The sequence below is a fragment of the Chelonia mydas genome, chromosome 1 (genome assembly GCF_015237465.2).
Source record: "Chelonia mydas isolate rCheMyd1 chromosome 1, rCheMyd1.pri.v2, whole genome shotgun sequence".
Lineage (NCBI taxonomy): Eukaryota > Metazoa > Chordata > Testudines > Cheloniidae > Chelonia > Chelonia mydas.
Window position 1 is genome coordinate 204,615,677 of NC_057849.1, and position 18,870 is coordinate 204,634,546.

Consider the following 18,870-nt stretch of genomic DNA (forward strand, 5'->3'; position numbering starts at 1 on the left):
TAATGGTTCCAACAGTTAATGACCCTCACTGTTAAAAAATTACACCTTATTTCCAGTCTGAATTGTCTAGCTTGTAGAATAACAAATAATATTGCAAGAGAATTCCTTGGGACTTCCAGATATCGGACTAGGTGCTAGAGGTTAGAGTCAGCTGGTATGTGCTTACATGCAGTCTCCACACCTCTATAGTGGCCATAATAGTTTCTGCAGAATTTAAGCTTCTATATAAACAAAGCTTCTAAGCTTGTTTGAACAGATAATCTTCTGAATGTAATCCAGTGCTGCACTGTCTTCCTGAATCTGCAGCCAGCCTGAAACAACTCTAAGAGGTGGGAATTTCTCTGTTCATCTCAGCATGGTGTTAACGCTGAAACTTATTGATACACATTAAACTATTAATAGACTTCATTTTCAGAGGTGTTGAGCACGCAAAGCCTTCACTGGGACTAATTCTCTGCTGCCTTGCACCTTATTGTCATTTACAACAGTGGAAACTTGGTGCAAATGTTACCATTTTGCTTTAGGATAATGGTATACCTACTTTTTTTCATGGATTCCAAAGCTAGTAGGGACCCCCTGTGACCATCTAGTCTGACCTCCTGTTTGACACGGGCCACAGAACTTCCCCAAAATAACTCCTAGACCAGATCTCTTAGAAAAACATCCATCCTTAATTTAAAAATTGTCAGTGATGGAGACTCCACCACGACCTTTAGTAAATTGTTCCAACAGGTAATTACGCTCACTGTTAAACAGGTACCCCTTATTTCCAGTCACAATTTGTCGAGCTTCAACATGCAGCCATTGGATCAGTCTCTGCTAGACTGAAGAGCCCATTACTAAATGTTTGTTTGCCATAGTTTCCCATATAGGTCCTTATAGACTGTGATCAAATCATCTCTTAACCTTCTCTTTATTAAACTAAATAGACTGGGTTCCTTGAGTCTATCACTATAAGGCATGCTTTCTAATTCTTTAATCATTCTTTGGCTCTTTGCAAGATACACTGAAGTGAAAAAACAATCACTCATTGACTTTAGCGTTGCCACTTAATCCCTCCCCACATCTGTAACTGGTGAACAGATGCAGATGCCTCCAGCTAACTAGGTACTCATTCAAGCACTGTTTTCAGTCTCAGGTAGCTGGAGGCATCTATCAGGTGCTCAGCAGTTAAAAGAATGGCAAGCTGATTTTCACAGGGACCAAGTATCCACAACTCTAAAGTCAATGGGTGTGAGATTTATAAAATTTATTTATAAAATTCTTTCCCATTCCCCTTGCACATTGGACCAGCAGGAATAAAAGTGCTAGAGACCCACTCAAACTGTTTCTGTAAAAAATGACTATTAGCCCATAGCTTTCTCATCCTAAAGGAAACAGAGAATGTTTCCCATAGGCTGTACTGTACGTTAATAATCACTATATAAAACCAGTGTTGGGTTAAAGCCATCACATCTCCCATCTCAGGAAAAGAGAATTACAAATGCATTAAGGAACAGATGTGCAACTAAAATCTGGAATTGTCAGGTCCCACCTAGGGTTCACCTTGACCAGCTAATAGATGCCAAAATGCAACGTATCCTGTCTACTCTAGTGTTTTACAAAAGGTATTTTAAAATGTTTTCACTAACATGTTTTAAAAATACACATTTTATCCTTCTCTAGGCAGGGCTCAAATAGCCCAATCCATAGGTGCTCAATATCTATAATATGCCTTCAATGAGAAACATATGCTCAACTGATCAGGCTCCAAATTAAAGGCACTTTAAGTAATTAGTGTCTCCAAAGAGACAAATGTTTCTGGTTTTGTTTTTGGTTGTATCAGTTCTGTGAAATAAACTGCTAACAACAGGCAAAGGAATTGGAGGTTTGGCAAAATGAAAGTGTCAGACACAGAGGTCTTGTCTACAACACAAACTGATTGGGATTTAAATTTAAACTGATTTAAACTGATTGCCTTTAAATGGTTTTTGTTGTGGTGTGGGTTTAATTTTGTGAAATTATTTTAGAAACCAAGCGATGCCCTGTCCACACAGTGCCAGCAAGAGAGAGACAGCTAAACAGGTTTTTTAAACATGCTGCTGCTTAGCCCCAGAACAATGTGCAGTTATTTTGGTTGACACAGGAAGCAATGAGGGCCTGATTCTCCACTGTTCTACTCCTTGTGTTACTTACACTTGCTCAAAGTGAGTTCAAAGACTAAATGGTACCAAATCAGAATTCTCCACTCACTCACACCAGAGACAGTGGGTCACACTCATTTTGCGTAGGTGCAAATGATTATACAAGGGCAAGGCTGGGGGGGGAACAAGGCTGAGTGCTTCTCCCTTGTGGTTGCTGTGGGAACTTTGAGTATCCATGAACAGCTTCCTATCAAGAATTTGTGCCCAAATAAAGAGTGTTTTGCATGCCATTTGATTTTGCATACCTCCCTAAAATTCTTTTTAGGGACCTTATAAACCTGCCCTTAGTTTTTAACAAACCTTTTGCAGTTTACCTGACCTGTGGAGGCACTATTATGGTTGATAATATTGCAGCTGAATGCCCTATAAACTGATAGGCAGTGTATTGACTTGAAATGTGGCTGCATACAAATGGCACAAGCACCGTCTGCAGGCAGGGGACAAGGCTCTCCTCCTAACATTAGAGTAAGCAAACATAATCTTTGGACAACATGGTATGGAGCCGTGACCAGGGCAAGCCAGAGGCAAACTGAAGTGTGAGGCTCCTGACAGTAAAATTCCAGAGCAGCTACAAGATACATTCAGCCCTGGTTCACTCAGCTAACTTCAGGGATGGACACGGTTCTCAGTGTGTACTAGACAAATCATTTTTGATCAGTGGTCATGAAGGCCCAGTCTGGAGGAAGATGAGGTGTGCTTAGCAAAGGTGTTTGCTAACACCAGTTAATTCTTCTAGTCTAGACAGGCCCTAACAAGACTGCTTTGTTTCTCTTCAGTAAAGCTGACTGTAAGCTATACAGGGCCATTCTACCCTAGAAACAGGACAATGGGAGAGAAGATGGGAGAACATAGGGTATTTTTTTAAAAAAAGTTTTATTTCAGAGGGGGAGACACAACGCAACAGAAAACTAGATATTATAACATGTACAGAAAACTGGGACGTTTTTGCCCAGATTTAACTGAGCTCCTAAAATAGCAGCTACAAATAAATATAATCTAAAATGAGGAAACAATTGCTGGAGACATTGCCAGAGAGAACAGAGGGCACTTTGTCTTCCTCAGTTCAGTAAGTGAGGCATTTCCCAGGATTTTGGCTCTGACATCTTATGAGCCAGGTATCTGTCTCAGAGCCTAATTTATCATTTTTGACTTCTTAGTAAGACAATGAGATATATATTTCCCCTCTTGACCCTCTATTTTGCTGTACTCCAAACAATGTTCCTTAGCACCAAATTCCCTCAGTGCCCTAATTCCTCCCACCTCCCAGCCCTCTGAACCCGAAATGATCAACTCCCCCAGCTGCCTCTCTCTCCTTTTTCCCCCCGATCCCCAAATGATTGATTCCTATCAACATCAAACTCATTCCCAATACTCAGAGCCCCCCATCCATCCTAGAACAATCTACTTGCACTAAGGATGTGCCCACTCCCTTTGTAGTTCCTTCTCGATGTCATCACACCATATAATAATTTATGCATGAGTTTCTGTGTGCAGGACAGGGGCTCTCATGGCTGTGCTTTCTACTCCATGTGGAGCTTATGGTGCTGGGCAAGGTGACTCTTGTAACGAAAGCTTTTCCCACACTCAGCACATTTATAGGGTTTCTCTCCTGTGTGGATTCTCCGGTGCCTAACGAGGTGTGAGCTCTGGATGAAGCTTTTCCCACATTCAACACATACGTAGGGTTTCTCACCCGTGTGGGTTCTCTGGTGCTGGGTAAGTGTTGAGAAATCACTGAAGCTCTTCCCACACTGAGCACATTCAAAGGGCTTTTCTCCGGTGTGGATTCTTTGGTGGTTAATAAGGTGAGAGTTCCGGCTGAAGCTTTTCCCACATTCGTTACAATGGAAAGGTCTCTCTCCTGTGTGGGTTCTCTTGTGAGTGAAAAGGTGAGAGCTCACACTAAAGTTTTCCCCACATTCACTACATATGTAGGGTTTCTCACCTGTGTGGGTTCTCTGGTGTTTAATTAGGTCTGAGCGCCAACTGAAACTTTTGTTACATTCAGTACATTTATGTGGTTTCTCTCCTGTCTGTGTTATTTCATGCTGTGTAAGGTTCGAGCTCTGACTGAAGCCCTCCCCACATTCAGTATATACATAGGGTCTCTCCTCTATAGGAATTCTCTGGTGGATGATGATACCTTGAAGAGCTTCCAAATCTCTTTCTGGATGAACGGAGTTACCCAGTATCTTACCAGGAAGGTCTCCCTGATGTGTTTCTGACATGTACTGGCCCTCATAGGCCCCCTCCTCATCAGGGCTCTGGAAAACATTCTCTTCACACCCCTCTGATATTGTACCATACTGTTCCAGATTCTCAGGACCATCTTCCTGGGGGTTCTTCTCCTCATGCTCATTCAATCCTTGAATAAATAGAAGCCAGACATGAGTGTTTGGTCGAAAAGAAATCTAAGAAAGGAGAATTGCACAAAGTATGAGTCAACTAAATAAAATGTAAGACTGGATGTGAGACGGAAAATCCCAACCCCCACCCCACAAAAAAAAAAAAAGAAAGAAAGAAAGAAAAACAACCATTTCCCAATATGGAGATGGCAATTTTGCTTCAAAAACTCAAATGAACATTCAGAGAAAAGTTGGGTTGGGGGGGAGAGAGAAACAGAACTCTGGCCAGAAGTCAGTCAGGACTGGTGGAAAACCATAAGTGAGGCTTGCCAGAAATAACTGCTGGCTGTAATCCAAAAGCAGAGAAGAAGAAACAGTACGGGAACGGTTTTAAATGAAACAAAAAGTTAAATTTCCAGCAATTTCTGAATTGGCTTAACTTATTCCTCACCTGTGGAGGCCCCAAAGAGGATCTCCCTTTCCTCTGACTCCTGGAGAATTGGAGCACACAGCTCTTCCTCTCGTTCCATCCAGAGATGATGGCAGGCTTAGGGACCCTGCTCATGGCCATTAAAAGAGTCAGTATCACACCTGGTTACATTGCCATCAAGTATTTCCTATTAACAACCCCCAAGGGGGCACAACAAGAACAAAAACAAAAACTCATGAGACTAACTTAAAAATCATTACATGTCCCCCATCAAGCATTCCTGATTATGACTGAACCCTCAGGGCACTGTGACGAAGTAGGGTATGTCATATTTAATTTTCAGTCTGTCTTCTGATTTTATATTTCAGAACAGGAAGACCACCCTGCTGATATGTACATGAAACACACACACATACATGTGTGTGTGTGTAAAATACCCTCCTCTTCCTCCTGACAGACAGGACGGACACTCTCCCCAGCATCCTCCTATGCTCACCTTAAGAATCCCCTGGGGAGCTCTCCCTAATTACTTGCTGTATACGCCTTGATCTGGGTGCTGGCCTCTTCTCCCCTGTCCCATTCCTCCTAAGGCCCCTGTCCCTCACAGTTCTGCAGCAGAGGGTAGGTGGGGTCAGCACAGAGCACCTCTCGTGCCGGTGGAGGGAGGTAAAGGTCACTCTCCTTTATCCCTATACATCCCCAGTGCTTTCACTTTTCCATCCCACCCTGCCTGGCATTACACTAAACTGCAAGGAAGCTGCTGCTTCTGTCCGGCCAGCCGGCAGCTCCCTCAGTGCTCACAAAGCAAGGAGCAGGGCAGAAGCTCTTCAGGGAGCCAGGGTGCTTCATGGAGGACCCTGCGCTCCAAAGCCACCTGCTTGGTTCCCAACAGTGGCCTCTGGTGGCCATAGTCAGAAATACTGAGCTGAAAGACAGCTGCTAGCAAATCTGCAAGTGGCTGCTAAGACGAAGTAAAGTTATAAAAGTCATAGAAATTTCACATGAACTGGCCACCCTGAGTGTTGGCTGCAAAGCACTTCCCCTCGATATTAAAATCACCCAATCCTTCTACTGGGAGGAGAGCTGCATTAGTAGAGAATATAGCACCGCTAGACTATAAGCTCTCTGAGGCAGAGACTGCCTCTTACTAGTATACAGCGCCTAGAACAACGGGACCCCAACTTCATTTGGGTTCTTTATCAATGGATTCTAAACAGAGGCTTCAATCACAATCCCATTCATTACTCACAATACATTTGTACAAGTTGGCAGGACCTGAACAGTTACTGGGCAGTGGAGTTGCTTTCTCCCTGTCCCCATTAATATTTACTTCTACAAAGTGGAACAGCTGCAGTAAAATAGATTGAGAGAGATCCACCTCAGAACACCTCATAGCCTGGTGGTTAGGGCACTCACCTAGGACATAAGAGGCCTGGGTTTAAGTCCCATAATAGGTGGGAGTGTCAGCGTGTGTGTCTCACTCTCTGGGTATTAGAGAAAGGAATGACCTGGCTTAGGAGCCTAACTGTGGGGGGGGGTTCCTGGCTGAGAATCCTAAGCAGAGGGAGGTGCCTCTCTCCAGCCCATCAGCCATATGACTAAGACCCAAATCAACAGGACTTTGACACCTTTGAGGATCTAGGCATTTCACTCCTGTTCAGTTTGCTGGCATCTGAGAATCCTCTTCTTTGGTGCCTAACTCTCCCCATGCATCGTATAGGGAGCCTGCAGCCTAACTCGGGGCCGAGAATTCCATGAGGCAGCAGAGCACCTGAGTTAGGCATTGCAACACCTAAGAACCTCTGTGAACCTAGCCCCAAAAGCCTAGGATCGGTATAGGGTTGCTAGATGGATATGGTCAAACTGTCAAGGAGGCAGAAAAGATTGGAGTGTTCAATAAATATTTTTTCTGTTTTGTATTTGGAAAGAACCAGGTTGACACACTTACAGCTTACACTGATAATGAAACACTTTCTATTCCAACAGTGACCAACGAGGACATTAAACACCATCTCCTAACATTAAATATTTAAAAATCTACAAGACCAGATAATTTGCATCGCAGAGTTCTAAAAACGTTGGCCAAGGAGCTTCTTGACTTACTACATTTTGGAATACTGAATATGTACATTGCCAAACAAACCAGATATTGTTTTTTTGCAGGGATTACAAGTTTAGATGACAAAGATAACTGTGTTGACATAACATACTTAGATCTCTGGCAGGCGTTTGACTTATTACTGCACAATAGTCTGATTAAAAAGTCAGCATTTTACACAATCAATGTAACATTAAACAGATTAAAACTGGCTGACAGATCTCAAAAAGCACTTGCTAACTCTCTCACACTTGACACCTTTAAATCAAGACTATCCATTTCTAAAAGACATGCTATAGTTCAGCCACAAGTTACAGGCTTGATGCAGGAATCATTAGATGAAATTGTATGATCTGTGTAATGCAGGGAACCAGATTAGACAATGGTCCTTTGGGCCCTAAAAATCTATTAATCTATCTAATAAATATTTATAACAGATCCATCATCAAGGTATCTGGGTACTAATAATAATTTCAGTCAGTGGAGTACTTTTGAAAGGAAGAGGTTAATTATAGCAAATCCATATAACTAAATAAAACATAGGACTCCATTTTTAATACCAACCACTGTATATAAATATTCGAGAGCCAGTCTAAGGAAGGGGAAATAAATGGAAAACAAAAATAGAGAAGACAAAAATTTACTGTCTCCCTCCTAGCCCCACAGCATAATTGCCATGTAATCTACCAGACTGGGCCAGCCAGGCAATACAACGGGCACTAAACTGAGGCAGCCAGAAGGTCCCCGTGGTTTGGTCTGGCAAATCATAGAATATCAGGGTTGGAAGGGACCTCAGGAGGTCATCTAGTCCAACCCCCTGCTCAAAGCAGGACCAATCCCCAACTAAATCATCCCAGCCCGGGCTTTGTCAAGCCTGACCTTAAAAATATCTAAGGAAGGAGATTCCACCACCTCCCTAGGTAACGCATTCCAGTGTTTCACCACCCTCCGAGTGAAAACGTTTTTCCTAATATCCAACCTAAACCTCCCCCACTGCAACTTGAGACCATTACTCCTTGTTCTCTCATCTGCCACCACTGAGAACAGTCTAGATCCATCCTCTTTGGAACCCCTTTCAGGTAGTTGAAAGGTAGTTGAAAGCACCTATCAAATCCCCCCTCATTCTTCTCTTCCCTCAGCCCCTCCTCATAAGTCATGTGTTCCAGTCCTCTAATCATTTTTGTTGCCCTCCGCTGGACATTTTCCAATTTTTCCACATCCTTCTTGTAGTATGGGGCCCAAAAATGGACACAGTACTCCAGATGAGGCCTCACCAATGTTGAATAGAGGGAAACGATCACGTCCCTCGATCTGCTGGCAATGCCCCTATGTATACATCCCAAAATGCCATTGGCCTTCTTGGCAACAAGGGCACACTGTTGACTCATATCCAGCTTCTCGTCCACTGTAACCCCTAGGTCCTTTTCTGCAGAACTGCTGCCGAGCCATTTGGTCCCTAGTCTGTAGCGGTGCATGGGGTTCTTCCGTCCTAAGTGCAGGACTCTGCACTTGTCATTGTTGAACCTCATCAGATTTCTTTTGGCCCAATCCTCTGATTTGTCTAGGGCCCTCTGTATCCTATCCCTACCCTCCAGCGTATCTACCTCTCCTCCCAGTTTAGTGTCATCTGCAAACTTGCTAAGGGTGCAATCCACACCATCCTCCAGATCATTTATGAAGATATTGAACAAAACCGGCCCCAGGACCGACCCTTGGGGCACTCCACTTGATACCGGCTGCCAACTAGACATGGAGCCATTGATCACTACCCGTTGAGCCCGACAATCTAGCCAGCTTTCTATCCGCCTTATAGTCCATTCATCCAGCCCATACTTCTTTAACTTGCTGGGAAGAATACTGTGGGAGACCGTGTCAAAAGCTTTGCTAAAGTCAAGGAACAACATGTCCACTGCTTTCCCCTCATCCACAGAGCCAGTTATCTCGTCATAGAAGGAAATTAGATTAGTCAGGCATGACTTGCCCTTGGTGAATCCATGCTGACTGTTCCTGATCACTTTCCTCTCCTCTAAGTGCTTCAGAATTGATTCCTTGAGTACCTGCTCCATGATTTTTCCAGGGACTGAGGTGAGGCTGACTGGCCTGTAGTTCCCCGGATCCTCCTTCTTCCCTTTTTTAAAGATGGGCACTACATTAGCCTTTTTCCAGTCGTCCGGGACTTCCCCAGATCGCCATGAGTTTTCAAAGATAATGGACAAGGGCTCTGTAATCACATCCACCAACTCCTTTAGCGCTCTCGGATGCAGCGCATCCGGCCCATGGCCTTGTGCTTGTCCAGCTTTTCTAAACAGTCCCAAACCACTTCTTTCTTCACAGAGGGCTGGTCACCTCCTCCCCATGCTGTGCTGCCCAGTGCAGTAGTCTGGGAGCTGACCTTGTTCGTGAAGACAGAGGCAAAAAAAGCATCGAGTACATTAGCTTTTTCCACATCCTCTGTCACCAGATTGCCTCCATCATTCAGTAAGGGGCCCACACTTTCCTTGACTTTCTTCTTGTTGCTAACATGGGGAGAACAAGCTGTAATCCATTTAAACAGGAGTGAAGGATCTGCTATATATCGCCAGGGGGGTAGGGAGGGATTTTAAAGGTGAAAAAAGGAGGAAAGATTCAGGCCACCAAACCCTAGCACAAGGAAGGAGAGTGTGGTTCTCCTCTCATCAATATGTTCGAAAGGGTGACTGACAGAGACATGGGGAAGAGAAAGAGCTTGGGCCTTAAATTAGAGGGACTAGACTCTCCTCTGCCCTGTCTCTACGTCAGTGCAAAGCACGGGGGAGTAAAATGATACCATTCTGATTTGGTAGCATTTTACAGCGACTTTTGCACAAGTGTACATAACTACACAAGGTTTGAGGAAGTAGAGAATCAGACCTAGGTTGTTGTACTTTTCTGGGTCTCAGAGAAGGGTGGTAGGAACTGTTTTCTACAGAGAGTGAATCGGACCTGATTTGGTGCCCCATGGCACCAGTGGGTCTGCCCGCTCCCTTCTGCAGGTTGCAGTTACCAAATTATCAGTGATGGAGGAAAAAAGGGTCTGTGGGGAGTTAGGGTTGATAGTTGAGAGTTGTACTGTGCTTGCACTTACTCTATATCGCACCTTCCAACAAAGCACTTAACATGCATTACAGGGGACCAATAAGGGAAAGAAGATTAGCTCTTTTTCCTTCTTTATGATGGATAAAGACAGCCTCAAAGTTTTTTTAAAAAAAACAAAACACACACACCATGCATGAGGGGGTTCTTTTTGTTTTTTAACATTAGAAATTCAGGTTTACTGTGGAAGACTTTATTGATGACTGGAAAACTGGTAGGCATCACAGGAGACTGAAATCTGAACATGGGGAAGGGTTTATTTTTTTTAAGAGTCAAAATGCTTAAAAAACTTTGTTTTTGTTAACACCAATTTAATTCTAGTAACTAATATGGTCTCTGCAGTCACCCACCATCAGTAAGCACCCACTGTGTGGCCTGGAATGCCCACCAATCTTGCCAGGTCCAAGGAAAAGTCCTGAGAAAGATGAACATGGGAGGCTGGGTCGCTCACTGGCTCTATGTACAAGTCCAGCAGCATAAAAGCAAGCCAGAGAGCACTACTGGTCAGGGCAAGTGACCCTGGGATTTCCCTTTCAGTGCTACTTGAACCCATGAGTTTTCTATCCCAAACACAGACAGTTCATCTCATGCTCAGAATTTGCGAATCCATCCCCTCTTAAAATATTACCCTCAATCTGTGGCCCCTATTGCATTTATTAGAAGTGGGGCCCGTACAAAGCAGCATGCAACACTCGGTCCCAATCCGGGGCCAAGATGCATTGCTCACCAAGAGACGGAGCTTCGATAGGCATCCGGTTGACATGGGAGAGCTCTGCTTTCCATGCCTTTCTCAGTCACTCTCCTGCTGTATGACCTGGTACCAGGGCTGTCCCTAGGGGCTGTGCAGGGCCCAGGACATAGGTGCCAAGTTTCTATCTGCCAGTGGGGTGCTCCCCCTGGCTCTGCCCAGGCCCTCCCCCCACTCCACTCCTTCCCACAAGGCACCACCCCTGCCCCGCCTCTTCACCCCACAGCACCTCCCATGCAGTGAAACAGCTGATCGGTGGTAGGCACTGGGAGGGAGGGGAAGCTGCTGATCCACGGGGCCCGCTGGCAGACAAAAGGCATTGGGGGCAGGAGGAGGTTGGTAGGGGGTCTCCTCTGCACACACACACCCCGCCCGCTTCCTCACGAAGTGTGGGGCTCCCCAAAATGCAGGGCCCAGGGCAGTCGCCCTGATTTGTCATACCCTCAGGATAGCTCTGCCTGTCATTTTGGCTTCTTTGCCTATGTCTTGTCTTTTTAGATCAGAAGGACTGGGGTCGTGACTGTCTCTTAGGGACACTCGATGGCGGGAGCTCTAAGTTACTCCAGAGAATTCTTTCCCTGGTATCTGCCTGGCAGGTCTTGCCCACATGCTCGGGGTCTAACTGATCGCCCTATGTCAGGTGAGGAAGGAATTTTCCTGTGGGTCAGATTGGCAGAGACCCTGGGGGGTTTTCGCCTTTCTCTGCCGCCTGGGGCCCGGGTCACTTGCGGGTTTAAACTAGTGTAAACGAATTCTCTGGAACTTGAAAGTTTTTTAATCGTGATTTGAGGACTTCAGTAACTCAGCCAGAGCTTGGGGGTCTATCGCAGGGTTGCGGGTGACGAGATCCCGTGGCCTCCATGTGCAGGAGTCAGACTCCAGACCCGGGGATGCCAGTCCCTTACGCCCCTCTGGCCTTGCAGTCTGTATGTGTCTTACTACGTGTGTGAACAACGGCACATGCACGGCGGCCCCGGGCCTAACGGGAGGAAGGGGAGGCTATAGCACGGGCTGCAATGGAAACACGGGGCTTGCTTGCCCAGGCCGCCCCGCCTTGCCCAGCCACCCGCACCCCCGGCTGTGCCACACCTCCCCTGACTCCGGCCCGCCGGCGGCCGCTCCCTGCCCCCGGGCCACGCCCCCTCGGCCGGCTGCGCCGCTGCGCCCAGTCCGCGGCTCGCCCAGCGCCTGCACCGGGCCGGGCCGATGCCTGCCTCCCCCGCGCCCCGGCCGCCCGCGCCGCTCACCCCCCGGGCCGGGCGGCTCCATCGCGGCGCGGCGGGGCGCGGCTGGGTGCAGACGCCGCGGACACGTCACGCTCCCGCCGCCTTCGCTCGGGGGCCGCGACCGCGGCTGCTTCCTGCAGGCCTGGGGCGGGGGAGGGGGCGCTGCCAGGCGCGCCCCCTGCGGGCAGCCCCCGCGCCTCCGCCCCGCGGCCCTTTGCGGGCGGGGGCGAGCCCGACCGTGGCCCCCCCGCCCCGCGCGTGCGGCCGCCCCGCCCCTACCTGCCGGGCTCGCGCTCCTCGCGCGCGCGGCCGGACACAGGGCCACGGCCCGCGCCGCCCGACGGTTGCCCTGCGCTCGGCCGGCCAGCGGCGCCCCCTCCCCCCGCTCCTCAGCCACGTCGGCTGCGGCCGTCAGTCCCCGCGCACCGCAGGGCTGGGGGGCTTCCCGGCTGCGCCGTGCGGGGCTGCCTCGCGCCCGCTTCAGAGCCCCCCCGGCCCGCTCCTCCCCCCCACCAGCGCCGGCCCCTCACAAACCTGCCCCAGGCAGCGCCCGGAACCGGGGAGGCCTGGCAGGGCTGCTGGCGGCTCGCAGAGTCTCCCCTCAGTGATGTGCTTCGCAACAAACAGGGGCTGCCAACGTTGTGGGGTTTCCTTCAGGCCGGGGTTAGAAACACGAGAGGCCCCAGTGCTCCAGCTGCCTCTCGGCGGAGCTGAGGTTGGAAATCCATAAAAACATCTGGCGCGTGTAAGGGTTAAGCGCGTGGGGGAGCGTTGGAAGAATCAGGGCCTTGGAAAGAAAGTTGCAGCTAGTCAAAAAGCCCAAACCCCAAATGTTAGAAAAGCGCAATCCGGCAGTGGTCACAAACCTTTAAAAAACCAGCGTTAAGAAAATCAGCAGGGGTTAAGAGCAGCCAAGAAAATTAGGCGAGGGATAAAATAATAACAACAGTTGGCAAAGACTATGAACAACAACCAACAAATAGAGCGAGTTCAAGCTCTGTGTAATTTGCCTCTCTGCAGATGTCCCCTGCGAGGGTTATGCCTTTCGCCCAGGATGGAAAATCAAATACCTTAATGTTTTAAAAACATTGTGCCTTCCTCCTCCTTTTTCTCTGTAAATCTTTTGGAGGGGCCTTGATCCTGCAAACACTGATATAAGTAACTAACTTTACATAGGTATGGAGCTGTATTGAACTTAATAGGCTGGTTCTCCTTACCATTTAGGCTCCATGTACAGGCTGCAGTGGGGGCTGGCAGGACAAACAGGCAGGGGTGGGGAGTCTGAGCAACACCGGCATGCAGCACAGCTTATCTCCACTGTGGTCTGTGAGGGTCCAGCACAGAAGGTCAGTTTGGATGTGTGGTCATAGATCCATGCATATACAGATCCAGTGGCCTCAGTACCCTGAGCAATCAGTATAAAAATAATTCAAGAGTCATTGGAGCAGGGGGACTGCACCCAGAGTCTCCCAGGTGGGTGCTCTAGCAACCAGTTTAGAGTCATTCCTATTGTCTCGGTCTTGTACTCTCTCTCTGGCCCAGTGAGTCTTTCAGTATATATAAAGTCTCTGAAAAGTCAAGCCCTAGACATCTTAAAAGTAGGCACCCAAAATTAGTGGACACTTGACCGTTTTAAGCCCTAATTTCTCTGTGCCTCCATTAATCATCTGTAAAATGGAGTTAGTAATACCATATTATCTCACAGGGGTCTTGTAAAGATAAATTCATTAATATTTGTGAGGTACTGAGATATTACAGTGATGAGTATCATAGAAAATCCCATAAGGAAATTGATAATTCTGTATTCAGTGCAGGGTTTAAATGATATGCAATAAGAAGATATGGGGCAACACTGAATTGTGACGATAAGATACTTCCAATTAGCTCCCCATTCAGTGAGCATAATCCATCCTGTTCACTGAATGAGGCAAGGGTCCTGGGGAAAAATAGTGTGTGCCAACCCCAAGTGAAGAGGGAGATCATCATACTCGAACCATCAGATTGTACACCTAGGCAGAAAAAAAAATGAGGCAAGACAAAAGTCCCCCTCATAGCAGTACTGACCAAGCCCAAAGGCTTGGAAGCCTAAGGTGTTTGAAAGCCAGTACAGCTGGAAGAGATGCAGCAGGGCAAGAACTGAACTGCAGTGCCAATCACCTAACACTTTCTCCACAGGGGATTAAGAGCCAGCTGCAAGGCATTAGAACAGCCATCGTGAGTCAGACCACTGGTCCAGCTAGCCCCGTATCCTGTCTTCTGACAGTGGCCTATGCCAGATGCTTCAGACAGAATGAACAGAACAGAGCAATTTAGAGTGATCCTGTCCTTGTTGTCCAGCCCCAGCTTCTGCCATTTGGAGGTTTAGGGACACCCAGAGCAGGGGATTGTGTCCCTGACCATCTTTGCTAATAGCCATTGATGGACCTATCCTTCAGGAACTTACCTAATTCTTCTCTGAACCCAGTTATACTTTTGGCCTTCACAACATTCCCCGACAACGAGTTCCACAGGTTGACTGTGTGCTGTGTGATGAAGTACTTCTTTTATCTGTTCTCAACGAGCTGCTTATTAATTTCATCAGATGCCTTCTAGTTCTTGTGTTATTTGATGGGGTAAATAACACTTCCCTATTCACTTTCTTGATACCATTCATGATTTTACAGACTTCTATCATTCCTCCTCAGTCATCTCTTTTCCAGGCTGAACAGTCTCAGTCTTTTTAATCTCTCCCCATATGGAAGCTGTTCCATGCCCCCTAATCATTTTTGTTACTCTGCACCTTTTCTAGTTCCAGTATATCATTTTTGAGATGGGGCCCGGGGGGGGGGGGAACCAAAACTGTACACAGTATTCAAAGTGTGGTCATACCATGGATTTATATAGCGGCATTATGATATTTTCTATCCTACTATCTCCCTTTCCTTTTTTGTCTACTGTTGCACATAGAGCAGATGTTTTCAGGGGAACTATCCATGATGACTCCAAGATCTCTTTACTGAGTGTTAAGAGTTCATTTGGACCCCATCATTTTGTGCGTATAGGAGGAATTATTTTTTACAATGTTTATTATGTAGAACTTGACATTTGATTTCATCAGCCATTTTGTCACTGAATCACCCAGTTTGTAACTCTTCGCAGTCAGCCCTGGATTTAACAATCTTGAGTAATTTTGTAGTGCCTGCAATTTTTGCACCTCATTGCACTAGTCCCCCATTTTTCCAGATCATTTATGAATATGTTGAACAGCACAGGTCCCAGTACATATCCTTGGGAGACTCTTCTATTTACTTCTCTCCATTGTGAAAATTGACAATTAATGCTTACCCTTTATTTCCGATCTTTTAACGAATTCATGAGATGACCTTCCCTTTTATTCCATTGCTGCTTACTTTGCTTAAGAGCCTCTGGTGAGGGACCTTGTCAAAGGCTTTCCAGAAAGTCCAAGTACACTATATCCACTGGATTGCTCTTGTTCACATATTTGATGACTCCTTCAAAGAGTTCTAATAGATTGCGGAGGCATGATTTCTGTTTATAAAAGCTGTGTTGACTCCTCCCCAGTGTATCCTGTTTATATATCTAATAATTCTGTTAATTCTGTTATTTACTATAGTTTCAACCAATTTGCCTGGTACTGAAGTTAGGCCTGTGATTGTCAGGATCATCTCTGGAGCCTTTTAAAAAAATCTGCTACTGGTAAAACATAATCCAGTACAACCTACTGCAAGTTGGATGCTTTTTGACTAAATCAGGTGTTACAGCCATCTGTTAAAGAGGCTGATTAATGTAAGGTAGTTAAAGTGGTAGGTTACATACTACAGTGAGTAGTTCTGCAATTTCATATTTGAGTTCTGAAGGAAACATCTGATCTGGGTGTCTTACTGCAGTTAAATTTGTTCCAAAACCTCCTTTATTGACACCTTGGTCTGAGGCAGTTCCTCAGATTTTTCACCTAAAAAAAAATAATGGTTTGGTTGTGGGTGTCTCCAGCATATCCTCTGCATTGAAGATTCGTGCAAAGAATTCATTTAGCTTCTCCAAAACAGCCTTGTTTTCCTTGAGTGCACCTTCATTACTTTGATTGTCCAGTGGGACCACTGACTGTTCGTCAGGTCTCCAGCTTTTGATGTTCTTAAAAAAAAATTGCTATTAGCTTTTGTGTCTTTTGCTTAGTTGCCCTTCACATTCTTTTTTGGCTTGCCTAATTATACTTTTACACTTGATTTGCCAGGGTTTATGCTCCTTTCTATTTTCCTCGCTACTATTTAACTTCCAAATTTTAAAGGATGCCTTTTTTGCCTCTAACCACCTCTTTTACTGAGCTGTTTAGCCATCGTGGCATTTTTTTTATCCTTTAGATTTTTTTTAACTTGGCGTATACATTTAGTTTGAGACTCTATTATGGCAGCAGTGCCAGGTGGAATTTCTCCTTTGTGGATATTATTTTTCATTCCACTGGGTATCTGGCATACACCCCACCAATCAATAGTGGCATTCCCGGTTTAGTGGCTGAGAACCCAACTCGCAGCAGGGCGCACTGGATTATGTGTTACCAGTAGCAGCCAAACATGCCCAATTTGACAATAAGTGATCGCTACAGATCTAGAACAATCTGTGATGGCCTGTTTCCAGAGGGCGATAGCAGCACATTTATGGACTGATACCATCTCCCTTTTCTTTTACCTTCTTTGAATCCGGATCTCCCACATCCCAGGTGAGTGAGTGCCCTAATCACTGGTCTACTGGGTGTTCTGTACACACATGCACACTCACCCTCTGCTGTCTTATGTATGAGGCCTGATCTGATAGGTATGTTCTGAGAATACCTACCAGATCAAACCCCACAGGGGAGCCAGGAGGGAGATCATCTCAACTGAGGCTTAGGCATGAATTAGGGCTCAGAATAGCTTGCTAGCTGTGGGGCAGCATCAGGACTTAGGTGACTTTGTGTATGTCTACCAACGGAAATGTAGGCACCTACAGGGTTAAGCAGTACTGAGTAGTGGCTTGGAGGATATCAGGGGGATCCAAATAGAGACTTACAGTCCTAAAGAGGCAGTTATCCGGCTAAGTACCCTTGTGAATCTGGCCTGCAGTGCCTCTGGTCAGCCACAATGCAGAATTAAAGCAGTAAAAACTATTTTGTTCAGGCCTGCATGTAAAGAGCAGCCAGAGGAAACTATCTGCAGTGTCCAAGTGTCAGTTCCACACAATCCAGAAACTAGACTGCATATCACTAGTGCCGTTGTATCTATTATTAACTATTTGCATACATAGAGATATAAAAAATGTATTAAAGGTAATGTTTAAAACCAAATTAACACAAGAGGGAAGGTACTGTACATCTGGGGTCGGGCTTGGGTTATGGGGGATTGCAGGTATCAGTTACAAGGTTCATGAGTTTCAGAGTAGCCGCCGTATTAGTCTGTATCCTCAAAAAGAAAAGGAGTACTTGTGGCACCTTAGAGACTAACAAATTTATTTGAGCATAAGCTTTCGTGAGCTACAGCTCCGATGCATCCGATGAAGTGAGCTGTAGCTCACGAAAGCTTACGCTCAAATAGATTTGTTAGTCTGTAAGGTGCCACAAGTACTCCTTTTCTTTTTAAGGTTCACGAGGTACATACGTATCACATAACCAGCATAGATCCAGATTGGGGTGTGGGAGTTTTTAAAACATCAGTGGATAAATGGGCTCGGGTACACCACCCATGGAATGTATTAAGAGTCCAAGTCAGTATTGGTGTAGAGAATAAGTACATGGGTGCGGTGCGTCCCTCAGTTCGTCAGGGAAGGAAGTGGGTTATTTCGCTGGTCAGTGTTCTTGGTTACTCGACGTGGTACTGGCGGTGTCCTGTGATATGTTCCGTGTAGATGTCTCTGGACCACCTGATGGTGTCGGACACCATTAGCTGTCTTATGAGCTGGGCCTAGTGTCGATCGACTCTGCACGCTCTGAGTCTCACTCTTATCACATCCTTGTTTAATGGGCAACTTGTTGCCTATGAATAATCCTTCACTTAAAAGCAAAGTGAAAGTGAGTGCAAGTTTGCTGCCTCTTCTCTTCACACCTGGGGGATAAGTGGGTGTTAATGAGGCCATTTAGAGCAATTGTCAAATGAGAGTCAATCACCACACCTAATTTCAGCCCTGCAGCCACTTGGGCCAGGATGCAGTAGTTTGAAAATTCCTTAAGGGGTACATTTTTCTGGCTAGGCTCTCCCCTGACACAACTCACTTGCACCCCAGTTACATACTCCTTTGACAATGCTTTAAAAGTGCCAGTTCCACGTGTGCCTGTTTTTTAGTGGTACAAAAGCCCAAATTTTTGTAGTAAACTCTTCGAAGCTTTCACATTGTTTCTCAATGGCCCTCATGTGTTGCTCCCCACAAGCGCACCCTGCCTCTTGGTGTTTTGTTAGCTGTCTTGACCTGACCTACCCTATGTCAAGGAACACGAGAAATCCACTTTTGAAAAGTTTCATCCCCACAACAGTAGCCTGAGCTTTACAAACCTGCCAAATGTCCCATTTTGCAGAGGTCACCAGAGTTAGCAAGAACCTCAGAAGGCAAGAAACAGCTACTCACGTACCTACCTACCTTTCTCTGTCCAGAGAGCACCTGTCCCTTACTGTGTGAGACATAGGGGAGAAATGAGAAACAAGACCATAGTGGGGGGAAGTCAGGGCAAATGGGGGGCCCAGTGAGATATAAGAGACAAGAAGGCTT

The 18,870-nt window shown here is 46.2% G+C and overlaps 1 protein-coding gene across 3 annotated transcripts; it reads right to left on the minus strand.

Moving 5' to 3' along the window:
* Positions 1 to 3,049: 3,049 nt before the first annotated feature.
* Positions 3,050 to 12,894, minus strand: LOC114021312 (zinc finger protein 697). Of its 3 annotated transcripts, none has more exons than XM_037910288.2 (3): positions 12,676 to 12,894; positions 4,980 to 5,145; positions 3,050 to 4,548 (listed from the first exon to the last, which is right to left on the minus strand). In XM_037910288.2, exons 2-3 carry the CDS (start codon positions 5,056 to 5,058, stop codon positions 3,704 to 3,706), a joined length of 924 nt encoding a protein of 307 aa, XP_037766216.1. In that variant the 5' UTR covers positions 5,059 to 5,145; positions 12,676 to 12,894; the 3' UTR covers positions 3,050 to 3,703. The 3 variants fall into 3 exon arrangements, with proteins under 3 accessions (XP_037766216.1, XP_043395499.1, XP_037766210.1); XM_043539564.1 differs by lacking the exon at positions 12,676 to 12,894 and adding an exon at positions 12,421 to 12,498; XM_037910282.2 differs by lacking the exon at positions 12,676 to 12,894 and adding an exon at positions 12,163 to 12,333.
* Positions 12,895 to 18,870: the final 5,976 nt, after the last annotated feature.